This window comes from Aythya marila (genome assembly GCF_965140915.1).
Source record: "Aythya marila genome assembly, chromosome: 1".
Taxonomy (NCBI): Eukaryota; Metazoa; Chordata; class Aves; order Anseriformes; family Anatidae; genus Aythya; species Aythya marila.
The window spans coordinates 6,230,353-6,255,623 of record NC_139042.1 but is presented as its reverse complement, the minus strand read 5'-3'; the positions used below and the strand labels follow the sequence as shown (position 1 = coordinate 6,255,623).

Below are 25,271 nucleotides of genomic sequence, written 5' to 3'. Positions count from 1 at the left end.
CTGAAGCTGACTACCTACACGTTCTTCTCTTCCAGGTTTTCATGGAGGATCTGATCGCTGTATGTATGCGATGATGATATCCACTGGAGCACACGGGCAATTTTTAGCAGCCAAAATAAGTCGAAATGTATCATAAATACACCTAAGAAGTGTTTATTCCATGGTTCAGTGCTTATACCAAATCCACATTCATTCAAACAAGACCTCAAACCTTTTCAACGGGCATTTACCGTTCCCAGTTGTGTTGATCCCAAGTAGGTCCTTTGTCTGCTAACAAAAGACCACTGAAAAATAAACATTAACTCTTTCTGATGAAATCTGATGGACATAGCTCCGTTTTTTCTTACTGTTTCTTTACATATTATATTTTTAAATTAACACATTCATCTGAAACGTTAAGCAAAGCTAAGTGTAGCATTGCGTGGAGTCTAATTACACCGACCTTGACTCATACAGCTGAACCTATTGCCTTAGAGAGGCCCCTTGGACAAGAACCCCTCAGATGATACAATCCTGCAGAAACTCATATATATCCTCAAGAGTATCTGCATAACTGTTTTGTTTAAATAAATCATACTCAAAACATCTTAATAAAAAAAAAAAAAAAAAAAAAAAAGAAAAATTCTTTAAGGATACAAGAGGATTTATGGTCCTATGATATCTTGTCTAAGACAGTATTAATTAATCCAAGCTAATAATATTTCAATTTATTACTATATATTTTTTTTAACCAGTTCACAAATACTTGAGGTTTATGATACTGATAGGGAATAAGCGATTACAGCAACAAATCACAGAGATATGTGACGCTGGCAGAAAACTGTAGATCAGTAACTTTGCTTATTGGATTTCTTTAGTAAGCTGTTTCCTCCCTCAAAAAATCTAAAGAGTAACCACATTAATATATATATATACAATTTATCTTTTACAGAATGAGTCTCCATTCAATATAACCTGTTGATTTATATAAAAATGAAAAGAAAAAAAAAAAAAGGAAGAGAAGAAAATAAAAATCCTTTCCTTGGAGTTGGATGAGATCACTAGAGATTAATCCACACTTTAATAGTCTCCACACTTTATAAAAACATTTTCATGTATGTTGATTTTTAAACTTCCATAAAAAGGCAGTCATACTATAGGGCTGAAACTTCTGCTGGGCCAATGGTTATATATTTGATGAAAGAAGAAGAAGACAAAGATGATGAAGAAGACGAAGACAATGAAGAAGACAAAGAAGAAAGAGAAAACGAAGCCGAAGAAGACAAAGGAAAATTTGGGCATCAGATTGTTCGCTGAAAGTGTAACAGGTGAGCGCTCAGACTTTGGACAAATTAGATGACTGAACTCTTAATGGAGTTTTGTACACCAAAACTGAGGTAGGAGCTTCCATGCTTCTGGTGTGCCTGTGATGACACCCTTACAACCGCCCAGCAAAGACAAGCACACAAACGCTGTGAAATCAGAGCATCGTTATTTTACAAGCACTTTATACTGGTGTAAACAACCCCACTGCTGCATCACTACAGAGGAACAAGCTGCCTGGTGTACCTTGTACATTCATATCTCTCTGTAAACCCAACGCTCAGCTACTGACTTAAGTAAAGAACACTTTAAGTTGAACACTTGCAAGCCTCCAAGAGCTTCTGATGCAATCCATGAAGGTTTGCTACAGCCATCAAACTCCTGCTACAAAAGAAGGCAGCTTTACTGGAGATGGAAAAATAAAGCAAATATGACGTCAAACTTAGCAGCAACTGGAAACTTCTGACTCACACATGCAAGAAATCACGGTCAGCTGGTTAATGGCAACCTTCACCAGCCCAAGGTAGTTTCAAATGACCACTGACTCTCAGGGAACACCAGATTTGCTCAGAAGATAGTTTGTTGGCAAATTTAAGACCACATTTGCTTACATTTCCTCTCACTGGCATCAGAATTGGTGAACTACAAAACTTTAGGGCTACAATGGTATGGAAAAATGTTGTCTTTTCCCTTTCCAAAAAGAGATTGTAATTGTTTCTGATCAGCAAAGTCTTTGGCATGGGTGAATTTTAAAGAAAAATATGCCATCTTATTTCAAGAGACTCTTTCCAGCTTTTGGAGAACCAGAATGGCAAAAATGTAGGGCATCAAAGCTGGAAAAAAGCATGAAGAATGGGGGAGGAAAAAAGCAGCAGCCAAAATAGAGGTGAGAAATGTAATCAGAGCACCAGGAAAGAGAACAAGGAAGTTTTTTTCAGTGAACTTCGATAACTTTAAAAGAAAAGGATCTCCAAAACTACTTGTACTTTGGGGTTCAAACCTTACTTTAGATGATCACTGATGGAACAGCCAAAGCTCTGAGCAAACCCTGTTCCCTGCCCCTCTTATTTTAGAATCTCTAGACTTGATCCTGGGCTCTGGAAAACTCCAAATTTTAAAATGAGTTGTTGTAGATCAAAGGGGGGGGGGGGGGGGTTCTGATCCAAGCCTAAGCCACCAACAACTCATTTACCTTTCTTAATCTTCACACAAGACAGCAAACACAGAGGGATAAATCCTGTTAGCACGCAGTGCTCCTGCGTATGGAAGACCGGAGCTTTACAACTCCTTCATGAGACTGCCCTGTAAAATCTGAAATTTCTAACCTGGAGGGAAAAGCCAGTTAAATTTTTGAAAGAAACATAGGAAACGGTATACTGAGACAGTAGAGAAAGAAACAAAATTGCAGGTTATAATGCTTGGAAAGCCTTGAGAATTACTAAAAAATGCCAATGTATATTGTATATATGTATATATACATAAATGAGATTCAAAAGGGGGGCAGCAGAGGACCAGCAGACAGGGAATGTGTGGCCCTGTACAAACCAGAAAGCTCTCAGCATCTCTGGCCCTTCACACATGGCTTTAATAAGCCCTCAGAGAAAGGCCCCATACGGGTTACTTGACCCCAAGGAAACATAAGGCCTTACGGATGTGACAAATAATATGTAGGGGTGATGAGCACACACAACAAGCAAGCACAAGAGTCAAAAATAACTGCTTCTGGGAACGTGTATAACGAGTGAGCCCATCTTCTGTCCTGCTAGGGAAACCAAGTGGATAGAAATGGAGAGATTAACCATTTAAGTCAAAGTGATTACCCCACAGGCTTATTACTAGGCTCTGAGCAGCCAGGGGTGGCTGCCACAGGGCCTACAGAGATTAAACTTGAGTCAGTGACTCTTTCAAGGAATGAAATTTAAGGTTTTTCATTCCAGGAATGAAAGTTAAGGTTTCACTGAGTCGCCCCACTAAGAAACCCCATGCTCTCTGTTAACTGCAAAAGCAAGCGTTGCCTCCCGGATCAACCGCAGCCTTTGTGAATTCCCCGCACGGGCTGCCTTCCTGCAAAACAGAGATTTAGGAGCAGTTCAGCTGTGAAGCACTGCTGTTCCAGACTTTGATGCTGGTAGCAAACCAGAAACAGGGCAGATAAGCTGTGAGAAGAACTGCTGTGCAAGTACAACCACAAGTTTTACAGGACAAAGCAATGTTGTGTGCTCAGTTCCAACCCCTGGGACTTTTGTACATGGTTTACATTTCCAAAGCCTCTTATTCCCTCTTCCGGAATTAAATTTATCTTAAAACAGTCTCCAAAGCCTGGATGAGGACCTGTGAATGCCACAAAGCAGACTGGTGGATGAAGCCGAGCAGAAGTACTGTCAGCTTTACAACATGCACACACAAATGGCCAGGGAAGCAATGATCAGAAAAGAACACTTGGGTTCCTTTTTTTGGCATGTTTGCTAGGACTCAGACTTTTTGTCCAATTTACTATAAAGAAAACTGGGTCTTTATGAAAAAATTCCATTTTCCATGATAATTAGCTGCAATGTCAGTTTGTTGTCTGAGTGTCTTCACGCTTGGTTTTACAGCACGTAACCGTACATCTGTTCTGTTAAAACGCTACCTGTACCTTGCTTTTTTTTTTTGAGTTTTAAATATATTCCTTAAAACTTAACTAAATGTACTTACCCGAGGAACAGGATAACTATATAAAGACCAGTTAGTGCCTGGCACAGCATAAAACCAGAGGAAACTTTTCTCCAGCACTTAGCAGAAAGCATCCTGCAACCAAAGCCGCGTTCCTGGTGCCCCCCAGCCCAGACGGGATGGTGGGGATATCAGACCCCTGCAATCCCACAGGTATCCTTCCTCTACTCACCTCTTCCTGTAAATACTATTAACTCTCAAAAGCAAACAAATAACAAAACAAAAACCTTAATAGTGTATAATCTGTCTTATGTATTACTTTACTGTAATAAAGAAAAAGATCCCCTTGTCCCTTACCAGCGGCTCATTGTGGGATCTGCTTTCTTCCCACTAGATCACTTTTTTTCAGGGATCACAGAAGGGTTTAGCAACTGCTGGTATCAGCTATTAATCCCACAGGGGCCAATCCTTTTTCCTAGAGAGCTCATTTTTTCCCAGCCACGTTGAAGGTAAAGAGGGGACTGTTAGTGATCTTTTCTCACATTTCTTGTCCTGGCTTCACGGATTGTGTCTCAGATACACAAGCTGGTTCTGGATCCCTGAAGCCCCTTCTAGAATGAGAGAAAGCCTGCAAGTGTAATTAGCTTCACCTGAACTTCTTGTTTCTGCCTTTCAAGTGTCACAACGTTAAAATCTAGGTGTAAAAATCTGCAATGCAAATAGGAAGACAGAATGAAAATGAAGCCACTCGCCCCCAAAATGATGTAGCACCAAATGAAAACCTCTTGTTTACGCAGCAGAATAAAGGCAACTTGACAGAGCTTAGCAGTCACAAAAATATGAAAGAGCCCTGCTTTGAAGAGCAGCTGCATCATGCACAAAAATCTAGCTGTACAATTCTAGCTGCATGCCATACACAAAGCTAGTGGAACTTGATGGATAGTTGTAAAAGTAAAAAACAGGAGTTATACACTTATTAGAGATGCTGTGTGTCTTTTCTTTAAAAGAAGATTCAAATTCAAAAATAACATAAATGTGAAAATTGGAACGTGGCAGGCGGCTAACAAAAAGGCATCTGTTCTGGAATAAATAACTTCCAAAGTCATATAAAACGAGCATTGTTTCGCATGAAAGAAAACAATGTGGAATTATGAAAATTCAGATCTAATCCCGTACCACTGACATCTTTCTGGAGATGCAATAAATAAATAAATAAAAATAAGAAATGGTATGAGATCAAGTCTTCTTTATTTGTTACCAAAACATGCATTATGATGTTACATTTTCCCAGAGCCACTTTGGATTTTTTCATTTAAGGTCCTTTGTATTAGGCTGGAGTCTCTCAGTTGATAAACAAAAAACAAACAAACAAACAAAAAGAATTCTACGTTTTGTATGTTAAACAATTGAATCTATACACCTGCAAAGTTTGGTTTGAGGTTTATTTGCGGTGGCTTTGTTTTAGTAAAAGCACAGCTCAGCAGGCATTCGTCCCCAAGATGGTGTTGCTGGAGAGCACAACACCTAGGAGTGAACTGGAAGGTGACGAATTACTCCTCTGCAGGGTAGCGACATATGCCATACAGCTAGGAGAGAAAGGAGTGTGAAGCACAAAATGTTTGTTTGTAGAACCCTAAACTGCCCAGATTCTCTCCTTCCTAGAAGGAAGGAGAGAATGACTCACCTTCACTCACCTTTCTGACAAATGTGGTTTGAAGGAAGCATTTACCTCTTCTTCCCCAAAGTGAAGACAGAGTTAAGGACACTTACACTAAATCATCTTGGCGAAGAAAGTTTGATGCCACCAAAAGGTCCTCCGAAAAGCAGCCATTAAAAAGCAAATGGTTTGTTCACGTATTTTGTGTGTTTGTTACTACTGTCACCACCCACCAGGCCAAAGGAGCCCCACTGGCTATTTCCAGGATGAAAACAGCAAGAGAAAACGTGATCTTTATTTTTATAAGGATATTGTTTGGTACTAAATCCTTGGTAAATACAAGATACCATAGTGAAATAGACCTTAAATACTTGTAAGAAGCAAGAACCTGATAGGAACTGATCAAAATAAGCAAAACTGAGTAAAGCAGTAATTCTCAAAATGAGAATTTCAGCAATTTTCAGCAAAATGCTGAAGCAGGGGCTGCAAAATCACCTTTTAGCACAGTGGGCTACCAGTTACAAATTCAGCTTTTTCTCCGTGGTCACCCTCTGACATCTAACTTGGCCATCTGGAACAAATTCAGAAGGAAAGAAGGGAGGCTGAGAAGGGAAAAAAAAAATGCTTATCAGGCAAGATTCCATTGCCTCCACTGAGTGCAATATGTGTTTAACAGGAATGGGAGGAGAGGATGCACAGCTGCCTCTTGTCTCTATCACAGCATGGCTGTTTCCAGTTCTAGTGACTAACAGTACAACAATCTGTAACACTTTTTACTAACAAAAATAACAAATAGGGTTAATTTATAGCACTCAGGGAACACACGTCAGCTCTCATAAAGATCTCAGGCAAGATGTTTTTTTCCCTCTACACATTAAAGGAGAGGCTGAGATATCACTCACCTGAGCCCAGTGAGCGTGGCTACCCTGCATGCCTTCTGCTGCCAATGGGGAGACAGGAGGACAAGTGCCAAGAAGACAATTTAGACATCAGGTGGGTCAAAATGCCCTCTCTGGAGTTAAAAGTCTCTCTGCTGACCAAAGCAGCCCCCTGGGATAACAAGGTGGGCATCCTGTGTATGTGAGGCAACTAAAATGGGATGGATCTGTGTAATATATCTGACAAACAGCAGAATGATGGTAGAATTCAAAAAAAAGACCATAAAATTCACCACTTCCAATCCAGAGGCATCTTAACTTTGCAGCCTGCTTTTATTTAACAAAGACTTGATCTATATTAGGTCTGCTCCTACAGTCCTTTTGTGTGCAAAATGTCTCGCTGCTTCTCACAGAGGGAACACCCTGTGGCTGGAAAAAGATTACTGCCAGGGAAGCAGCTACATCCTTCAGTCATAGCTCTGTGGTGGAAGTTGGGAAAGTTTAGACAGTGATTTTCTGCCACTTGTTCGATTCTTGGGAAACAAAAATTGTGCTTTTCGTAGTCTGTAAACCTAGCTTACAACTTTGCACTGCTCCCTGTCGATTCTCTGTAAAAACTGTGAGGTAGTTTGACAGAACTTGGAGTGAAAAACGTGGCCTTTTAGCCGAGTACTTATTTGAGAACATTTATTCAGCAACTGAAATGACAAAAAGCTTGTACTACTTATGAGGACGAAAAGGTAAACACAAATCTACTTCAATACCTACTGGATTTCCTGCTTAGTAGGCTGTCAGGAGCCTGCAACTACATTCACCAACATTTCTGAGCACCAAAAGTTACAGCCCTAAATTTAAATGTTGTGATTTAAAAAGAAGTTCAGGGCACAAAGAACTCCAGTGCATTAACAGGAGCTAACTTAGTCTGGCTCTCTACAAACTTTGCTTTTAGAATTCCTGCCCAATTGTTTTAGATGCCTTCCTTTCAACAAACCAGCCACATAAAATTTGTATTACCACTGCGTAATTTAGCATTTCCTCGAGTGTAGCTGTCACATTCTCCTACATGGCATAGTCCATGTGGGATCAGATCAATGCTTTTTAATTCTTCTTGTTGATTGGTTTAATAAAATATGTCCATGAAAGTGTTTCTTTATATAAGAGGTATGATAAAAAAAATATATATATATCCTTATGTAAAACAGAACCAGCACACCTTCATGAAGTGACTACAATGCAGAGGGAGTCAAGATATTAATGGCAGCCCACAGGGTGGATCTGGCTCACGATACGGTTCCTTTCAGTCTCAGAGATGAAAAATGGGGTGAGGGCAGTATAAACCTCACTATTTAAGCATCTCCTACCACCTAGACACAGCCAGAAGTGTAAAGGTGTTGGCAGGGTTAGCACTCGTGCAGCCAGGCATCCAGATGTGGGGGCTCCTGCCACAGCTGTGTGGATCGCAAGCAGGGCTCAAATTTGGGATCTGGTCTCTAGCACAGAGGAGCGTGGATCTAATTCATTTTTCTGTCACTGTGAAAGACATGAATGAGTTGCAGCAACATTTCATGCTCTTCAATATTTTGTGCATGAATCCAAAATAAATGCACTTACAAATCTAAATATAGTCTCTTACTGTTAACAGAAATCAACCGGGCTATCTCTGGGAGGAAAGGAGAAAAGAAATGTAAAAATACTCAAAAAGCTGACTTTGCTTACTAAGATTCTTCTGTATGGTAGTACAACTTCATTTTAAAGTGAAGATTCCTCAAGAAGTCCAATAAATTTCTTCAGAATAGTTGTACTCAAACGCACCCTAGTTGAATTGTGAAAGTAAAGCATAAATTAAGAGAAAATAATGAATTTATTTAATTCTCAAATTTGTGCATCCCATATTGTCTCCAAATGGCACTGTCCAACAAGTAATGTTGTAGATAAACTCAAATGCCTAGTTTGATATAAAATTTAGTGTACTTACAACAAGTGAAAGGTGAGCAACCAAAAGCCAAAGAGAACAGCTGTTTGTTTCATCATGTAACAGCAGCAAAAGTACCCACACAGTGTCTCATCCCTTATCTAAATGGAGTCCATTCAGCACCTGCAGAGTACCTCCCTCTCCCTTTCCAGCCTTATTTTATTCCTCTTTTTCCTCTTTTTTTGGGGGGACTGACAGCAAGTGTGCCAACTCTGTCCATATTCTTGGGAATGTGGAGCCTTATCTCCCTCCCCAAAAAACTGAGAAAAGAAATTCATGTCACCCTGAGACATCAGCCAAAGACTTGGCATGCCGACACAAACATGATCAGAACCAGTAGCGCACCTTTTTCTCCACATCCATAAAGAACTGGTGCTCCCTTTAAGTTATATGTTTCTTAGTATCTTAGTTGCTATTTTTCCTGCCTAAACAGGCCTAGACTTTAAAAAGCAAGATGGCAGACACTGCATTAAGCATTAAGGAGGAGTGCAAATTATGTCCAAAGCCACGTGTAATCTGTAGACCAGTGCTGGATGTGAGAGCTCTTTCAAAACTGAATCCTCAAAACACATTCACTGTTCTTTAGCAGGACCCACCACTCGTCAGTGCCAAGGAATGCAGAGTTTGGTAACACCTTCCAGGGATAAATACCGGGATATTTAAAGAATAATAGTCTCAGTACTGAGTTAGGAGAATATTTTGATCAAATCCAAAAGAGCAACATGTACAGAAGAGCTGAAATGGAGAGGGATAATCCTGTTTTTATAGATGCCATCGAAACGCACCATTTTGTACAGCCCGGAAGCAAGCACCCCACCAAGATTTCCACAGATGGCACAGGTGGGGAGGACAGAAGACATGAGCTCCCAAACTCCCAAGTACATAAGACCAGAAAGGGAAAACAAATCATCAGCAGAATCATTCCCCAGTTAGAGAAAAAGTGCTGCCACAAACATAAAGCAAACAAACAGGAAGAAAAAAAAAGACAAAACCCACAGGGAAAGAAAAAAAAAAAAAAAACACATCAATCTCCGCTGGTCACTGGAATATAATGGATTACTTACAACAAAAGCAGATTATTATTTTTGTTAACTGATAGCGTGTTTCAAGTTGTCAGCAAGCTTTTAATTACATTCAGAAAGTTGGAGTCTATTGCATGGAGTAGACAAATTAAGCCATCCAAAATAATAATAAAGTTGCTGATTCGCTAACATTTTTAAGCCTCCAATTCATGTGCTTAAATACATTTTTAGCAGTATCTTCTTAATACCCAAATACATTCACACTGGTAACTTCAGCACACTGACTGATGGGATAATTTAAAGTATTTCAAGGAGGATATTTGGGTCTCTTGAGGTTATATTTAAAATTTGGCAAAATAGAAGGAGAAATTAAAGCCCTGACATACATTAAGACAGAACTAGACTGTCTGGAAACAAACAGGAACTCCACCGATTTTTAAGGCCAGAAGGGACCGCTGTGATTGCCCATCTAACTTTCTGCACAAAGGACCCCATAAGATTTCACCCCCCCAGATCCTGCAAGTATTCTGAACCTGAACCACAGCCAAACATCCCGCACAGCGACACCCTTAGTGTCAATCACCTAATTCAGAGTTAACAGTTATAAAAAGACTGCCTTAATTTTCCTTCCGATTCATTAAAACATTTCAGGTTTGAAATGTTGTCTCTACTTTGTCATCTGCCAAAATACAATCACCAAATCCCATTCGTTGTTTTTGGTATTAAAGCACTCCTAGCAATCTGTGTGGTTTATTATTAGTATTTGCACAGTAAATGGTAACTCATAACCAGCACCAAAGGGATATTGCCTACCAGGAAAAGAATGAAAAGTCACACTGACTGTATCCCCATTTGTGTGATCAAACATTCACTTTTTGTTCCTTCCCCCATGTTTTGGTATCAGACCCAGGGATGTGTCAAATCCTAGGACATCTGGAGAGATGAGCTGAATAGACAAGGTTCGCTTACCATTTATTCTATTAGCATTTTTTGAAACTTTAAATACATGCCATGTTTACCAGAAATAACCCAAGGTCTACAAGTGTTTTCAGGGTAAGAATTTTCCCCAATATTTCCCAATTCTTGCCTGAACGCTGGCAACCACATTTTCCAAAGCTGCTTCTATACTTGCTGTAATCACAAACTTTATGGCAGAAGGGGCAGAACGTGAGGCTGGTCATCTTTTCTTAAATGCTGCCAGATTCCACTCATAAATGTACTACTTTCATACAGTATTACGGCACGGAAATCAAACCTAATTAAAGTGCATTTTAAAAAACACGTTCAAATCACCTTCAAAACACAACTCTTGGAACTTTTATTTAAAATTACCCTTGAAACTTTGTTATTTGTTTATGCCGCTACTGCTGGCTGATATTTATCCACGAAACAGGTAAAGAATAAAAAATAGCCCAAAGCCATGATTTTAAAATTCATTAGTGTTTGTAAGACAGGCTTCTTACAGCATTAAATGCCAAGCTTTTGGTGTCTGTTCAAGATCTCTGATGTCTGATCCTTACAAAATAAATATTTAAGGCCAAATTTGATAAAGACAGATCTTAAAACACGCCATAAAAATACTTTTAACAATTACTACTGTGAGTGCAACGATTTTTTTCCCATTTTCAGCGTAGAACAAAAATAATTTCAGTCCCCCATTAGAACATTTTTAATTTCACGTTAGAAGCACTAGAAATCAACAATCTAACAACATGGAGATGCAAAATGAGATATGAAGCTTCATTGCCCACCTTTCTTCTTGACTGGCATTCTTCTTCCTACTCCTGGTTGCAAGCACTTATTTAGGTATTAACGATGGACTACTGGAGCACTGCGAGGTCAGTATCTGGCTATCTATTGCAAAACACTTCTACAGTTCAGTTAGGAAATGCAGCTTCAATCTTCATTTCCATCAGGACTTGCTGTTTTCTTGTATTGGATTTCCGATGCTTCCCATAAATACGAAAAAAAGGGGGAAAAAAAGAAGCTTTTTGATTTAAGAGATGCTTTCAATTTCTTTAAAATATATTTGAATCTATAAAAATACAAGAGAAAATGCTCCTTGGCAATACAAAACCCTATTACAACTCCTCTTCTGGCAGCAAAGTTTGAAAATTAAAAGATTTTATGTAATATAATTAAGGCACAGTCCATCTCTAGGCAGCTGTCTCAGTACTCCACCTGTACATGCTCAAAACCACGTTATTTGGAGGACAAAAAACTCCCAAATAATCCAAAGAAGGAGGAAGACAAAAAAAAAAAAAAAAAAAAAACAACAATCCAAAGTGACTCTTTAAACTTCGTTCACTTCTTGAATGAATTTTGCTAGCTATGCATTGATTACACAGCAGACTGAAAAGGTCCCTTTTTCCTCACCAGACAACAGCCTTCAAATATCACCCTCTCACCCACCAGAAATCACTGGCCAGTCACTTTCATTTTTATTATCTGCAAGCCACCCAGCCTTACGGTCTTTAATGTCCCTCTGATCCTCCCATGTATTAAAAGAGAGGATTGAAAAGGAGGAAAGCAATCCCTTGACCTGGAATTATTAAAGTGACAGTGCTGCTCACTGGGCACTTTGGCAAAGCAGATTGCTTTCTAGTGGAGTCATTTACTTCATGCCATTTCTTCCCTTGCAAAGCAGCCACCTCGTCAGAGAGGGATAAGGAGAGTTAGGAGAAGAGCTTCACAAATGGTTCATTTTCAGAGATAATGAAGGATTACTGAAACAAAAAGCAAGCCATGAGATCAGTCCAGAGTTTCCCACTCAGAAGTGCAGCTGGTTGGCTTCAACATGAGCTCTCTCTCTCCCCCTTTTTCTGAAAAACAAAAAGAGAGAAACAGAAAAGGGATAGATTTTCCTCATCTAGCTCATTAGGAAAAAAAAAAAAATACTATGAAAAAGGTGGACAAGCTCCAAATGCTTCCCTTCCCTGCACGAGGAGCTGTGATGCACATGACAGGGCTTTGCTTTGCATCAGCTTCTTTAGGAGACTGGAACTGAATTGGTGAAGGGGGGGGGGGGGGCTGTGTTTTGCTCTATAATGTTCACAACTGAGATCTGTCTCAGCTTCCCCACCCCCCCCTTTTCTTCTCCAGCCCCAAAAGGGGACTCCCTGGTGCTTTTTGGAGCGGGACAGCGCAGAGGGGGCTGGCTTGCCCTGAGGAGAATTGGGGTGGGATGCAGAACCAGGGTGGGATGCAGAACCGGGGGAGCTGGGCTAGATTTAAGGAAAAGGACCATTTTCCTCAGGATGAGGACGGAGCTGGGGAGGAGGGAGGATGCAGCCGGGGTTACAGACAGACACAAAGGAGGAAAAGGGGGCGACAAGGCGGGAGGGGGGAAAGGGCAAAGGCAGGGGTCGGGCCGGAGAGGGGGGACGGGTCTGAGGGGAATGAGGCCGGGAGCCCTGAGGGGAACGGGGCCCAGGGCCTGAGGGGAACGGGAGCGCGGGCCCTGAGGAGAATGGGGCCGCGGGGCGTGAGGGGAGAGGGTCAGCGGGTTACCCCGAGGGCTGGGCCTCCCCCCATGGAGGGCTCCTCGCTCCGCTAGGGGGAGTCCCCGCGTCTGGGCCGCCGGCTGCAGGCTCCCCGCTCAGCCCCGTCTCCATGGAGGAGCCGCCGCCGCCATCCGCCGCCATCCGCCGCCCCTAGCAACGGGCAGCCGGCCCTCGCCCGCCGCCCTCGCAGCCAATGGGAAGCCGCCGTGCTGCGCCGCCCGGGCGGGGCGCCCAATCAGAGGCGTTCTCTGAAACCTCTGAAGCAAGATGGCGGCGCCCACAAGGGGGAAGGCTGGAGATGGGAGGAGCCGTGCAGCGAGGGGTGGGAGGAGCCATGTGGTACGGCGCCTGGGAGCAGCCATGTTGTACGGAGCCGGGCGTGGCGGCGGCCATATTGGAGGCGGCCGGGGCCCTGAGGCGGAGCGGCTCGGTGAGAGGGGGGCGGGCGGGCCGCGGCTCCGGGACGCCTCAGAGCGCGGTGTGGGGTTTTTTGGGGGGTTTGTGGAGGGAGCTGGGACGGGAAGCTGCAAGGAGCCGCCTCCCGGAAAGAGCTGCTTCGGTATTTCACCGTTTTTAAGGCTTTTTACCTCAGGAGGGTCGGCGGGGGGCGAGGCCCAGCGCCGCTGTCGCTGCCTCCCCCCTGTGTGTCCTGAGGTGAAACCGGGCACGGGCCTGCAGTGGGCTGCGGGGAGCGGCTCCCCGGTCAGGGAAGGGATTAGGGCAAGTTTGGGAAGCGGATTTAAGTTTGGGAAGCTCCCCTCTGTGGTAGGATATCTAGAAAAGGCGTTTTAGCCGCTAAATGCTCCGCCTGATCAAAAACTTGGAAGCTTTCTGTCTCGATACAGCTAGCAGTACCAATGCTAAAAGCTATTAGTTGTGGACTGTAAAACCAGAGTATACAGCCTCGTGATGCAATTAATTCTTTACAAAGCATGTTGGTTTTTTTTATTATTATTACTATTTTCGTTTTGACAGTGAAGTCAACTTAAAGCTGCCCAAAGCAGTGGTGCTGTTGGTGCCCTTCCTTGTGCCACTGGCAAAAGGAATTGCTGTATCAAAGGTGATCAGGCTGGAAGAAAAGCGCTAACACCTCCATCATTGAGCAGATCTCCTGTGGGAGTTTAGCAAGTGGTTTATGTATAGCCCCAGGGTTGGTGGTGCTCAGGCAGGAGTGTCAGGAGGGTGAAGCAGCCCGTTTTGGTACTTAAATTCGCTTAGAGCACTTGTTAAACCCCAACTGTAGCATGCACCTGCTAAAGAAAGCAGTTTGGTAAGGTTCATGTAGTCAGAAATGTCAGCCTTCTGCGGCTGGATCGTGCCCTCTACATCTGAAAACTCTGCTGTGAAAAATAAGAAATGAAATAGTGATTGCGTACTGAAAGAGAATCTAAATGTTCATTTGGTACGTACTTGGGGGGGTGTAACTGATGACATTTCTTTGCTTGTTCCCTATGATCCAGGACTTCAAGATGACAGGAAGAGAATTTTTTGAACTAGATTCTCCAGTGCAGAGACTATATTTGGAAAGAATAAAACGGATGGAAATCATACAGAAGTTGCTAAGTGAGCTTCCTAAAGCAGACCAGTAAGTGTCAGTAAAATAAATGAACCGCAGCAAACATTTAAAGTCTTTTGGAGGCTTTTTTCTTTGCTTTTATATTGCAAATCTTCCTTGCACCTACCAAAATACTCAATTGCAAAGGTGCTAATTTTTGTCCAGAACAGAAAACTTGGTTTGTGTATTTTTTTTTTAATATGTTTAGCTCACTGTTCTTGGTGGTCCTGCTCAGCTGCTTTCTGGCATGAACTCTGCAGTGCTTAGGATTCCAGGATGGCTTATTAGCCCTGACTAGCTCTGAGCCTTCATACAGCCCTGTGCTAGAGCTAACAAATTGTCTAAGAAACAAATGTTGAAAAGCATAAGGCAGATGTCCTTGTGGTTCTGCAGGAATCGTCCTGCATCCAGCAGAGCTGGCCTGGGGCCAGAACCGAGTGAGCATCAAGCTGGCTAGTTTCTGCATTTCTTTCTGGACGACTCCCCCAGGTGAGAATGAAGCAGCCAGGTGGTGGAGTAAAAGTAGACCAGAGCTGTACACCGGGCTCGTCAGCAGGGGTTCTGCGTGGCTCAAAAATAAGTGTCTTCTGGGCCTCACAGACGTTTTTGTGCTTTGTGGCATAGTATTTCAGTGCAAAACCTTACTGGTCCTGAGCTGGTTTCCACGTGTGTATCTTGCATAAATTGTGTACGAATAATTTAGAGTAATGGGAAGCTTTTTTTTTTTTTTTTTTTTTTAATAGGATGAAATTGCTGTCTAAGCAAACTACAGCTAATAACACAGGGCCTCCCCACACAGGTGAGAAAGGATAATGCCAAGCCTTTATCCTTAACGTTACTGGTGGTATAGCTTTGTGTAGGATCTGCTGTGCTTGCATGCAACCTACAGCACTTCTTCCCCAGAAGGCCTGGGAACTAAGAGGGAAGCAAATACCTCAGTGGTGACATAGTAACATCTTGATAGAAACTGTGGTACCTAGAGGTTATTTGGCCTTGGGAAGAAATAGCTGTCATAAAACAATGGCAGAATGTCCCAAAAGCTCGTGGTTTTGATGTGAAGGAGCTAGTATTTCTACAACCAACCAACCCTGCCATCCTTCCTTTTCTTCTGTGGAGTACAGCTGTTCCATATATCAGTAATGATATCAGTAACTTGATGAGATTCAGCTCATCCTGGGTACATTAATGTACTCGGCTTTGGTTTCTTAAATACCAAGCTAGATTTTAATCTGTCCTCTGCACGTACGCATATGCACACGTGCATTTCACTTTGGCTGTAAATACAGAATAAAATAGCTGGTTTTCAGAAACGGGGGGGATATTCTGTGAATGACACCAGATACTGTGGGAATGGTGATTTGACAAGGGAACAGGCCCATTTCTTAAAGCAAGCAAACACTGTGACTCCTAAAGGCAAGAGCTAGGTGCTTCTGCTGAATAAGCATACGCATAACATCATAGTTGAATAGTTAGTAGCATTTTTTTCCTGCTTGAAAACATAATGTGTACTACGAATGAAAGTATTTTCCCATTCAGAAGGAGAAATAATTGCCATTATTGATGTCAGATGCTGGTAACATTAAGGTTTTGCAAAATCAGTACTTAAATGTGTGAGGTCTTTGGTAAGGTTTGTCAATGTTTAATGTTGCTCTAAGCATTAAAATGGGGAAGAGTTTTCAATAGGTGGATTTTAAAAATCACGTATTTTAATTGCTAAATGCTTTAGGGATGGTCACATTTGGTAATTTTGCAAATGAATAAGACGTTTGGCCTAGCGCAAAATTTGACCAGTTAAATATTTGATTTTCTTTAGATCTTTAGTGGTAAATTCAATGTATGACAAGTTTTAAAACACCCTTAACGTAATAACACTGGCATAGCCTCAAAGCCAAAGTGCCTTCCAATTAATTGCTTTCCACATTTGTGCCACATTCACATTTGTGGAAACCTGAAGTGAAGCATCGTTGTCATTAATCAACTGACTGCCAGGTATAATGATTCAGATAAGAACTCACAACTTCCTTCTGCAAGTCCAATGAAATAAGCCATGGACTGCTCATCAAACTGGTGCACGTTTCCGTTCCCTCTCTTCTGTTGCTGTGATGGAATGCACTCCAGTGGGAACTGCTTGTCAGGCTAATTGCTGCCTGTCTCTGACCAGACTTCGTTCTAGTCTGTGATCACCGTGTTATAGATTTTACCATGTGTGAACATCTCTGTTGCCATCATTGTCCCCCCCAGTCTATACTGTAAACTCTTGAAAACTAAATCTGTACTTCCAGTTACTCAGGCTAGAAATGAGGCTGATCTCAGGAGCTAGCTGGGATTTTTTCTCAGAAACCATTCTCCTCAGAAACTCACTGACTAGGAGAGCAAATGTGTTAGAACTTCCATTACTTGTAATAAAAAAAATATGTAGAAAAGGCTTCTCAGTGTTTCTGACACTTCATTCAGGACCTATGTGTAAGCTCAGGCATAGAGCAAAGGACGTTGTGCTGGTTGCTGCTGAAAGTAATGACTAATTTCATATTGCAAGAGATTTACATCCCTTCTTACTGCAGAGTACTCAGAAATGAATTGTAGCACATAACTGTAACTTGTGTTTTTACACTTGTTTTCCTTTTTTTTGTTCTTTTTTTTTTTTTTTTTTCCAGGAACATTTGCAGTCATGGATCATACTTCCTTGCAGGAAATTCAAGCTTATGTGGCTTAACAGCAAATAATTACTTCAGGAAGATCCTAAATGTCAGAAAAGCTGCCATAGCGTCTGCTTTGCCAATGGCTGTTATTCCATTTCTCTCAACAGTAGCAGTATATGAAGTCTTTGTGCGCGAACCTTTATTTGCAGGTAAAACTTCATTATTTGTTTTAAAAAGGCCTTTGCTTTCTTGAAAATACTGGCTGCTAAAGAGTGGTTTGAAAAATACATTGGGCAGCAGTGACTTCCTCAAGCTGTGAGTGGGTCAGTGCAGCAGGAGGTGCTCCAGGCACACAGCACAAGTTCCCTGAGGCCTGTGGAGAGGCCCCTGGTGGAGCAGGCTGTCCCCCTGCAGCCCATGGGTCCCACATGGAGCAGATCTCCATGCTGCAGCCCCCCCATGGGTGGAGGGGCCCCCGGTGGAGCAGGTGGATGTGGCCTGGAGGAGGCTGCGGCCCATGGAGAGCCCCTGCAGGAGCAGGCCCCAGGCCGGAGCTGCAGCCCATGGAGAGGAGCCCACACAGGAGCAGGAGGCCTAGGGGGAGCTGCCGCTCATGGGGGACCCATGCTGGAGCAGTTTGCTCCTGGGGGATGGACCCTGAGGTACGGAGCCGTGTGGGAGCAGTTCCTAAAGAGCTGCAGCCCGTGGGCAGCCCCTGCAGGCTCAGTTCAGGAAGGATGGCATCCCGTAGGAGGGACCCCATGTGCTGTATGTTGACAGTGAACTGTTCTGTCTGTCTTGCAGGTGAGCTGAACTGTGAAGTCTGCACTGTGGTCAGAGGAGGATTAGTAGGGGCTGTTGTGGGTGGTCTCTATCCTATTATCATGGCACTCCCTGTGAATGCAAGCCTTGCAGCCAGGTATGTCTTCTTAACCTGCAGTGAGTGAAAAATTTATTTTGTCTGTCACATCCTCAGTTCTCAATTTACGTTCTGTGGATTTCCAGTCTTTGCACATCTATCCTTTTGCATGGTTTTCCTACATGGAAGGGAATTTACATTAATCAGCTAATTACAGGGACAAACGTAAGAGCTGTGCTGTCAAGATGTACAAAACTGATCCAATGTAAAGCACTTGAGTTTAGCATGGAACCGCCAAGCCATGTGCCTGGGTTTCTTAAGTTGCAGTTGCCGCCCTGCTGAGGGGTGGAGATCGCCCAGTGGTGCTTGGCTGGGCAGCTGAGAAATGTTCCTCATGCTGAGTATCTACCACTCCTTTTGTTCCTTAGGTATGCTTCGTCTCCCTTGCCAGGGAAAGAGAACTTACTACGCTTCTGGCTCACGGTTTCTCAGCCTATCTTTAGGAAGATGAGTTTTGGTGTGCTGATCCAGGTTCTGACTGGATTTTATCTCGCCACTAAGCAACATGGAATATACATCAAAATACTAGAGAACATGAAGCCCAGCAGGGATCCTGAAGAGCTAGAAGCCTGAAGTGAAAGAACTTTCCAATTGCCTTGGATAAGTAATAAAGAAAGAAGTTTTTGCTTGCTGTCTTTTTTTAATACAAACAGAAACAAGGTCAAGACTGCTGATATTCTTTTCAGCTCTGAACTTAAATGGAAATTAAGCCAGGCAGAACGAAAAATTTACTGAAGTACACATTACTAAACAGGTCTATAAGGACAGATGTTTTTCTTGGGAGATTGAAAAAAAATATATTTTATATTGTATGTTTAATGTTTGGCTCTAAAGTGGTGATGCTGTGTTTTCTGGAACCGACATAAATACTACTGAAAAAAGTTTCTTAGTGATACTATTATAATAATGCAACCCACACTGATTAAAAATAAAAAAAAAAAAAAAACAGGCTAGATTTTTTTTTTTGAGATTCCGTAATGTCTGAATATTTTCCTTCCATCCACAAGGAGAGAATTTCTGCAAAAATCATTCTGTCTAGCCTGTTACATGGGTCACACTACAGAGGCACAGGCTGCCCAGAGAAGCTGTGGATAACCCATCCTTAGTGGTGTTCAAGGCCAGGCTGGATGGGGCTTTGAGAAACCTGGTCTGGTGGGAGGTGTCCCTGCCCATGGCATGGGGGTGGAACTGGATGATCTTTAAGGTCCCTTCCAACCCCAACCATTCTAATATGAATACCAAACGCAGTAGGAAGGAAAATCAGCAATCTTCAGTGTATTCTCCAGTTTGAGAACTAAATCAAGGCTCTTTCTGCAGGAGCAAACATCTCAATCACAGTAAAACCTGGGATAACTGAGCAGCAGCCACCTTCTCATAAATTTTTACTGTTCCCAGAGGTGCAAACTGCAATGTATATATTAATGACAATTAAGCACCAAGTCTCTTAAGTGGCTTCATTGAAAATTTGTGCTTTGATACTGATGAAAAATAGGTTAAATGAGTTTCATCATATTTATCTACTTTTTCCTAGAGACAGACTTGTAACAGACTTGTTGCAGCAGGGAAATCATGCATTCTGCTTCTCTCTAATGAGGAGCAGTGGCTTCATTTGTACAGGCAAGCAGCAGAACAAGACATCCACAGCAGTTACACAAAGTAAGTTTATTTTGTTTAACCTCAGGTATTTCTGTGAGCTGTTCTGATCCTGGCCTGCATCTGAGAAGACATCATAGCCTCACCTTAATTACCCCTCACTTCAGAGATTCTCAAAAGAGCAAATGTTTTACTTGACAGTGAATTGTGGTATTTCCAGGAATTGTATCATCAGGCTTTAACCAACAGAACCACTTAGCAGTGGCAAACAAGTGTATTTTAAGCTATTACTTTGGAGCAGTATTTTTAAGAATGAAATGAGTGGCTCAGTGCTCGTTATTTCAGCATTTAACAAGGTGTGGTTAAAACACTATAAACAGATCTTCACACTTCAGGTGTGATATTCAAAACCACCTTCCATTCCATGCACTATTTTTACTTTGGTATCAATTCAAGTTATAATTATTCTCTTAAGTAATCAAAGTGAGTGCTGTGATATTTAATGGTCTGATTTGGACAAGCTATATTTTTTTTCTAATTTTAAGGAGGAAAAAGTTATGCAAGAAGAAACAAAATAATTTCTCAATGTCTATGAATAAGTTGTGAAGAGCAATACTTGCTCCTTCCATAAGTGATGAGTACACAAATTGCAAATACATTTTTAAGTTATCCTATGTGAGGTCAACGGTCAGCTACGTTCCCTAGACAAGAAGCTAAATATCACGTCAGCAAAGGTGTTGATTAAAAAGAGAAAAAAAAGGATATTCTTCAATCATACCATATGTACTGCTCCTTAACAGGGGAAGAGGCTCTCAGAATTGAGTTAAAGAATGAAATTGTGTTTCAAGGCTCAGCAGGACATGCATGAAGAAGAGCTCTCACTGAATTCTGGAAAAATACTGATTCAATTCTCCATTTCATACCTGGGACACAACATACCTTGTTCTCCAACTCAAGAAGTCAAAGGAGGAGCTGTGGCTAGTTCCTGGCCTCCTGCCAGTCTGAACAAACTCCTCGCAAACACTGCCTCCTTCTTCGAAAAGCTCTGAGTTAAGATGGGTCTCGGTTGTACTCCTGCCACTATTCCAGCAGCAAGGAACCAGTCACAGCCTGTGCGTCACAGGGCTGCCTTTTACTGCTTCCTTAACACACCTGCCTAATACATCTACCCTATATACCAATATATATAATATATATCAATATACAGATATATATTGGTATATGGGGTATATACCAATATATATATCAATATATTAATATATATTTTGATATCAAATATGATATTAATACCCTATATTGATGGACTTCAGACAACTAAAAGTCTGAACTGCTTCCCAAAGGATGCCAAGACTGGCTGTAGAGATTAAGATAAATTCTAAAAAACAAAACAAATAAACAAAAAAAAAAACACTAAATTTATCTTCTCTGTTTACCATTTTTGATGGCAAATGTCAATACTACGTTCAGTTCCACAGACCCCTGCCAATGACCCCCTCCTCTCCCCATCACCCACTATGTACTGTTCCTGGCCTCCTGAGGCCATTGATCAGAGGCACTGCTATTTCTCCACGTCTGTATATTCCATTTAAATTGAGTGAAAAAACGTAGAATCGGCTACTGCCGAGGTGCAGTTTTACACTGTTAATCCATGGGGACCTCTTTAAACTCTTTATGGGTTTAAACGTTTACTCTTTAAATACAGCCTATTTGAATAGCCACCATAACTAAGAAATCTGAAGTAGCAAATACAACCCTATAAATAGAAGATTGTTGATGCTCCCAGAAAAACTTTACAAGCTTTTGTGAACAGTTTTAAAAACTTTTCCGTGCTAATCTTTCATGTTAAACGTCTGACGTGGTTTGGTTGGTGTGACAACGCCTGCTCAGATTTAATGGTGTCGAGCTCTTACTTATGTAAAAGTAACAAAAAATAACAGGCTACAGAACATTTTTTTCAGAAGGATTTAAGCTGGTAAGTACATTACAGAGAGACCTGCTGGTAGGTGGTTGCATGAAAAGGAACAAAAAGCGCTGTGCTACACCAGAGGCACCTGCTGAGATGAGAAGAGAGCAGAAAGCTGAAGTCACACCTTAAAGTGACAGAGTTTGACGTTGAGCTCTTTCTCTTTGGCAAGTAAATCCATGCTGTGCTTTTTGTAGGCATCAAACTGCAGCGAGAGCTCGCTGTACGCCTGCTTGCTGCTCTCTAGCTCCTGCTGGAGCTCCTGGAGCATCCGATCATAGTTTGCTGCTGCGCCTTTCACAAAGCGCTTCTCTGCTCGCAGCCTGGCCCTCTCCACGCTCTCCAGCCTCCTCCCCAGCTGCACGATCTCTCGCTGCTTGTCCTCCAGGGCTTTGCCCCTCTCCATGGCCAGGTTCAGCAGCTGCTCTTTCTCCTCGTTTGCCCTCTCCAGCTTGGCCTGCAGCTCGCTGGCCTGAGCCTTCTGCTGGTTCTCTCCGTCCTCTACCCACGCGGCGACTTGTTGGTGCTCCTCCTGGATGCACTGCAGCTGCTGCCTCAGCAAATCGACCTCCGAGGCGTGGGCGCTCGCCTGCTGGCTCTGAGCTTCCAGCAACTCCTTTTCACGCTCCTGGGCTCTGCGACTCTCGTAAGCGCATTTCTCGTGTAAGGAGTCCAACTGCTGCGAGAGATTTCGGGCCTGGGCAGCGAGCTGGAACACTTCGGCTTCCCTCTCCTGGACGGTTTGGCTGAAGAGAGCCTCGTTCTCCTGCCGCAGGCGCTGATTCTCCTCCCGCAGCTGCGTGTTCTGCTTCTTGTGCTCGTTCTTGAAGTAGATCATTTTCTCGTGGTTGCTGGCCAGGTCCGTGAAGCGCCCCTCCAAGTGCTGGATGCGTTGGCTCTGCACCTTCAGTTTCATGGCGTCCTCCAGCCTCAGCTTCTCCAGCTCCATGTTGAGCTGCTCCAGGCCTTTGCAGTGCTTGCGTGCGTCATCTGCTTTCTTCTTCAGCACACAGATAAGGTGATGCTGCTCCTCCAGGCGCGCCCACAGCAGAGCCTTCTGTCTCTTCTCCTCTTCAGGGCCTTCGCAGAGCACCTCTGGGCCTTTTGTGAGATCTTCCCCATCATTGCCCACCTCCAGATCGCTTGCGGGGCTGCCCATCCCTGCTTCTCTCTCCTCCTGAGCCATGGAGCCACTGTCTGACACAAAGACAAAACATTTTATAGCCGGCAGTTCTCGAAGTGACATTCAGCAGGTTTAGAGTACCCCAAAACTGTGCGCCCAACACCACTGCACCACGCTGGGGGACTTTCTCTGCAAGTCCATCACACCACTGGCACAGCAGATGGGGACTCCCCAAACCAACAGCAGCCTGTGCGGTCCCACAGACCCAGATTCAAAGTCAGGCAGACTGAAGAGAAGGATGCCAGACTTTGCAAAAGCAAACAACCGTAGGCTTAGTCTTTATGCAAACCTCTTCATTTGCTGATTACCAGCCCTGGTAATTATTCCTCCTCAAAGCACTGTTGTTGTAGCTACAAGAAGTACTGTTATATTTAGGTAAAAAGCCAGTAAGTGATAAAACTGTAATTAATTCCTTAAGCAATCCTTTTCCCCTGCCTTTATTTTCTCCTACGGATGCAAATTTACATTACATCTGTATAATACAGGTGCTATTATAGACACAAATAAAACATGGAGGATTAGAACAATCTTCTAATTAATAAGATTTTAAAAATATCTTGCCCATTAAATGTGACTGAATAGCCTTACCCTGAGCTTAGAGATTTAAGAATAAAAAAAGATCATTAAGGACTGGTAATAATTACTGAATGCACTGTGATATAAAGACGGTGCCTGGAGAACCGGTTCCGTATTTGAGTTTTGATGCTGATTCGCTGGATTATTTTAGGCACTCAGGTTATAAGTCTGGCTCCTCATCTAAAAATAAAGGAAATAGTTGTTAGAGTAGCACCACCATCGTTATCAGTGCCTTATCTCAGATACTACCCAGGCATATGAAAAGCTTGCCTAAAACTGAAGTACAGAGTTTGCATTCAGACCTAGCCCTGAAACCACACAGCACCTGGAATAACGTGCTGATAATCGGGGTTTGGGGGTTTTGACTGGAGGTGAGGATAGGCCAAGAGCAAAAGTCCTAGAGAAGGGACTAGAGGAAGGCTGAAAGACAACGTAGAGCAAAAATGAAGGCAAGACACGGACAGATTGAGAGCTTCATGGGGGTGACCATCAGCAGGGTCCACCGTGCTGCGCTCCCCTGCTGCTGGTGCCACTTTGGCTCCTGCCAAAACACTCGGCAATACAGGAGAGAGAGAAGGACTAAAAGATTTAGGCCATCCGGTGGAAATGCACCAAAGAGAGGGGTTTAGGGGGAGAAAGGTTTTCTCTCACCAGCTGCTTGTTTTCCTCAGCCCATTTGTTGCCACTCCGAGCGCATGGTTGCCGTGTCCATGGCGATGCGGGGCTCAATCGCTCACGCCAAGCCTCATGCCCTCGTCTGGGCTGCTCGGGGCAGTCCCGAAATCATGGAAATAGCTGAGAGTGTTTCTTAGCAAATAAACGCTGCTGACAAACGTTCAGCAAAGCAAAGAGGATTTCCTCAGGCTTGAAGTCCTCTCTCTCAACTTGCACCCAGAGATCACAATGGCAGAACACGCGGAAGGGGCACGGGTTAGGAGAGAAGACACAGCCCTCGCCCTAAACAACCCACAAGTTTATTCAGCAAGTAAAGGGTAAAGGATACAAAGCAAACAAGACAGGGAGAGAACAGTACCAGGTCTTTCAAAATGGGTAAAGTCAGAGTGAAGCAGGTCTCAACACTGGCAAAGGCTTGCAGGCTTATTTGCAGAAAGGAGACGGTAGAAAAAGAAATGGGAATTTTCTGAATATAGAGCATGAAAGCAGAGCTGGGACTCTGAAGCATCTGGTTTATAGGAAGTAAAGGTGTCATTTAAAACACACAGGTATACTGACATAGGTGCACATCCTGCTGCCCCCCCATCCAGGCTGAAATCAATTGTAAAATGAAAAAAATAAAAATAAAGGTGTTGCATTTCTCCCAAACATTTTTCTGGGCAAGGATGAATACACATGAAGACATCCTAGGAGTATAGACGCTTTGTTGTAAAGATAACTGGAATTAAGAATCAAAGCACAGCTATTCATTTATCAAACTGCCTTTTAACAACAGTGATGTCTTAATTATATGCCTTGTTTGGGTTATGGATAACTTTAAAACCTCTGTGACAGTAAAGATAGAGGAAGTTAGTTTCCTAAAATTTTTTTGTAAGCAACTGCAGAAAGTTTACATTTTTCAATCTGCATTTTATCAATCTGGAACATGCAACTGTAATTAGGAATTACTATGAATTTGGTGTAAAGCTCTATTTATTACAGAAACCATGTCCAGAGGAACATCCATATTGTTTGTTTGTTTTTTAAAGTGTACATTTTGCATGACTTTTATATTTCCAACCCAAAATCCTTCCTGGTTTACATGATTAGATCCAGCCCTTACCTTAATACATCAACATAATATTCTTTAGCTGGAGGTGAATTTGTAAAGTTTCTGCTCTGTAATTATATCCTATAGCATTC

At 42.6% G+C, this 25,271-nt stretch overlaps 3 protein-coding genes across 5 annotated transcripts in view; 1 reads left to right on the top strand and 2 right to left on the bottom strand.

Moving 5' to 3' along the window:
• DLG2 (discs large MAGUK scaffold protein 2) overlaps window positions 1-13,139 on the bottom strand; it is a gene marked incomplete at its 5' end in the record, with an annotated part of 1,037,476 nt that extends 1,024,337 nt beyond the window's left edge. The window contains 2 exons of the mRNA XM_082764777.1: window positions 11,235-12,305; window positions 12,994-13,139. Of these exons, the coding sequence (XP_082620903.1) occupies window positions 11,235-11,253 (19 nt within the window). The remainder of the gene's footprint in view (window positions 1-11,234; window positions 12,306-12,993) is intronic.
• Window positions 13,140-13,372: 233 nt separating this feature from the next.
• LOC309876752 (transmembrane protein 126A-like) lies at window positions 13,373-18,996 on the top strand (the record flags this gene model as incomplete). 3 transcript variants are annotated; one of them, XM_082757418.1, is made up of 5 exons in its annotated part: window positions 13,373-13,416; window positions 14,447-14,571; window positions 17,196-17,389; window positions 17,985-18,099; window positions 18,468-18,995. In XM_082757418.1, 4 exons carry the CDS (start codon window positions 14,456-14,458, stop codon window positions 18,670-18,672), a joined length of 630 nt encoding a protein of 209 aa, XP_082613544.1. In that variant the 3' UTR covers window positions 18,673-18,995. The 3 variants fall into 3 exon arrangements, with proteins under 3 accessions (XP_082613544.1, XP_082613545.1, XP_082613543.1); XM_082757419.1 differs by lacking the exon at window positions 13,373-13,416 and adding an exon at window positions 13,452-13,545; XM_082757417.1 differs by lacking the exon at window positions 13,373-13,416 and having other exon boundaries at window positions 14,438-14,571; window positions 18,468-18,996.
• A 185-nt stretch (window positions 18,997-19,181) lies between these two features.
• On the bottom strand, window positions 19,182-23,013 carry CCDC89 (coiled-coil domain containing 89). The gene has a single exon (XM_082757402.1). It carries the CDS (start codon window positions 22,899-22,901, stop codon window positions 21,777-21,779), a length of 1,125 nt encoding a protein of 374 aa, XP_082613528.1. The 5' UTR covers window positions 22,902-23,013; the 3' UTR covers window positions 19,182-21,776.
• Window positions 23,014-25,271: the final 2,258 nt, after the last annotated feature.

Excerpts from the sequence above, each read along its gene's own strand:
- CCDC89 (XM_082757402.1), bottom strand. The coding sequence starts at position 22,901 with ATGTCACTTCGAGAACTGCCGGCTATAAAATGTTTTGTCTTTGTGTCA.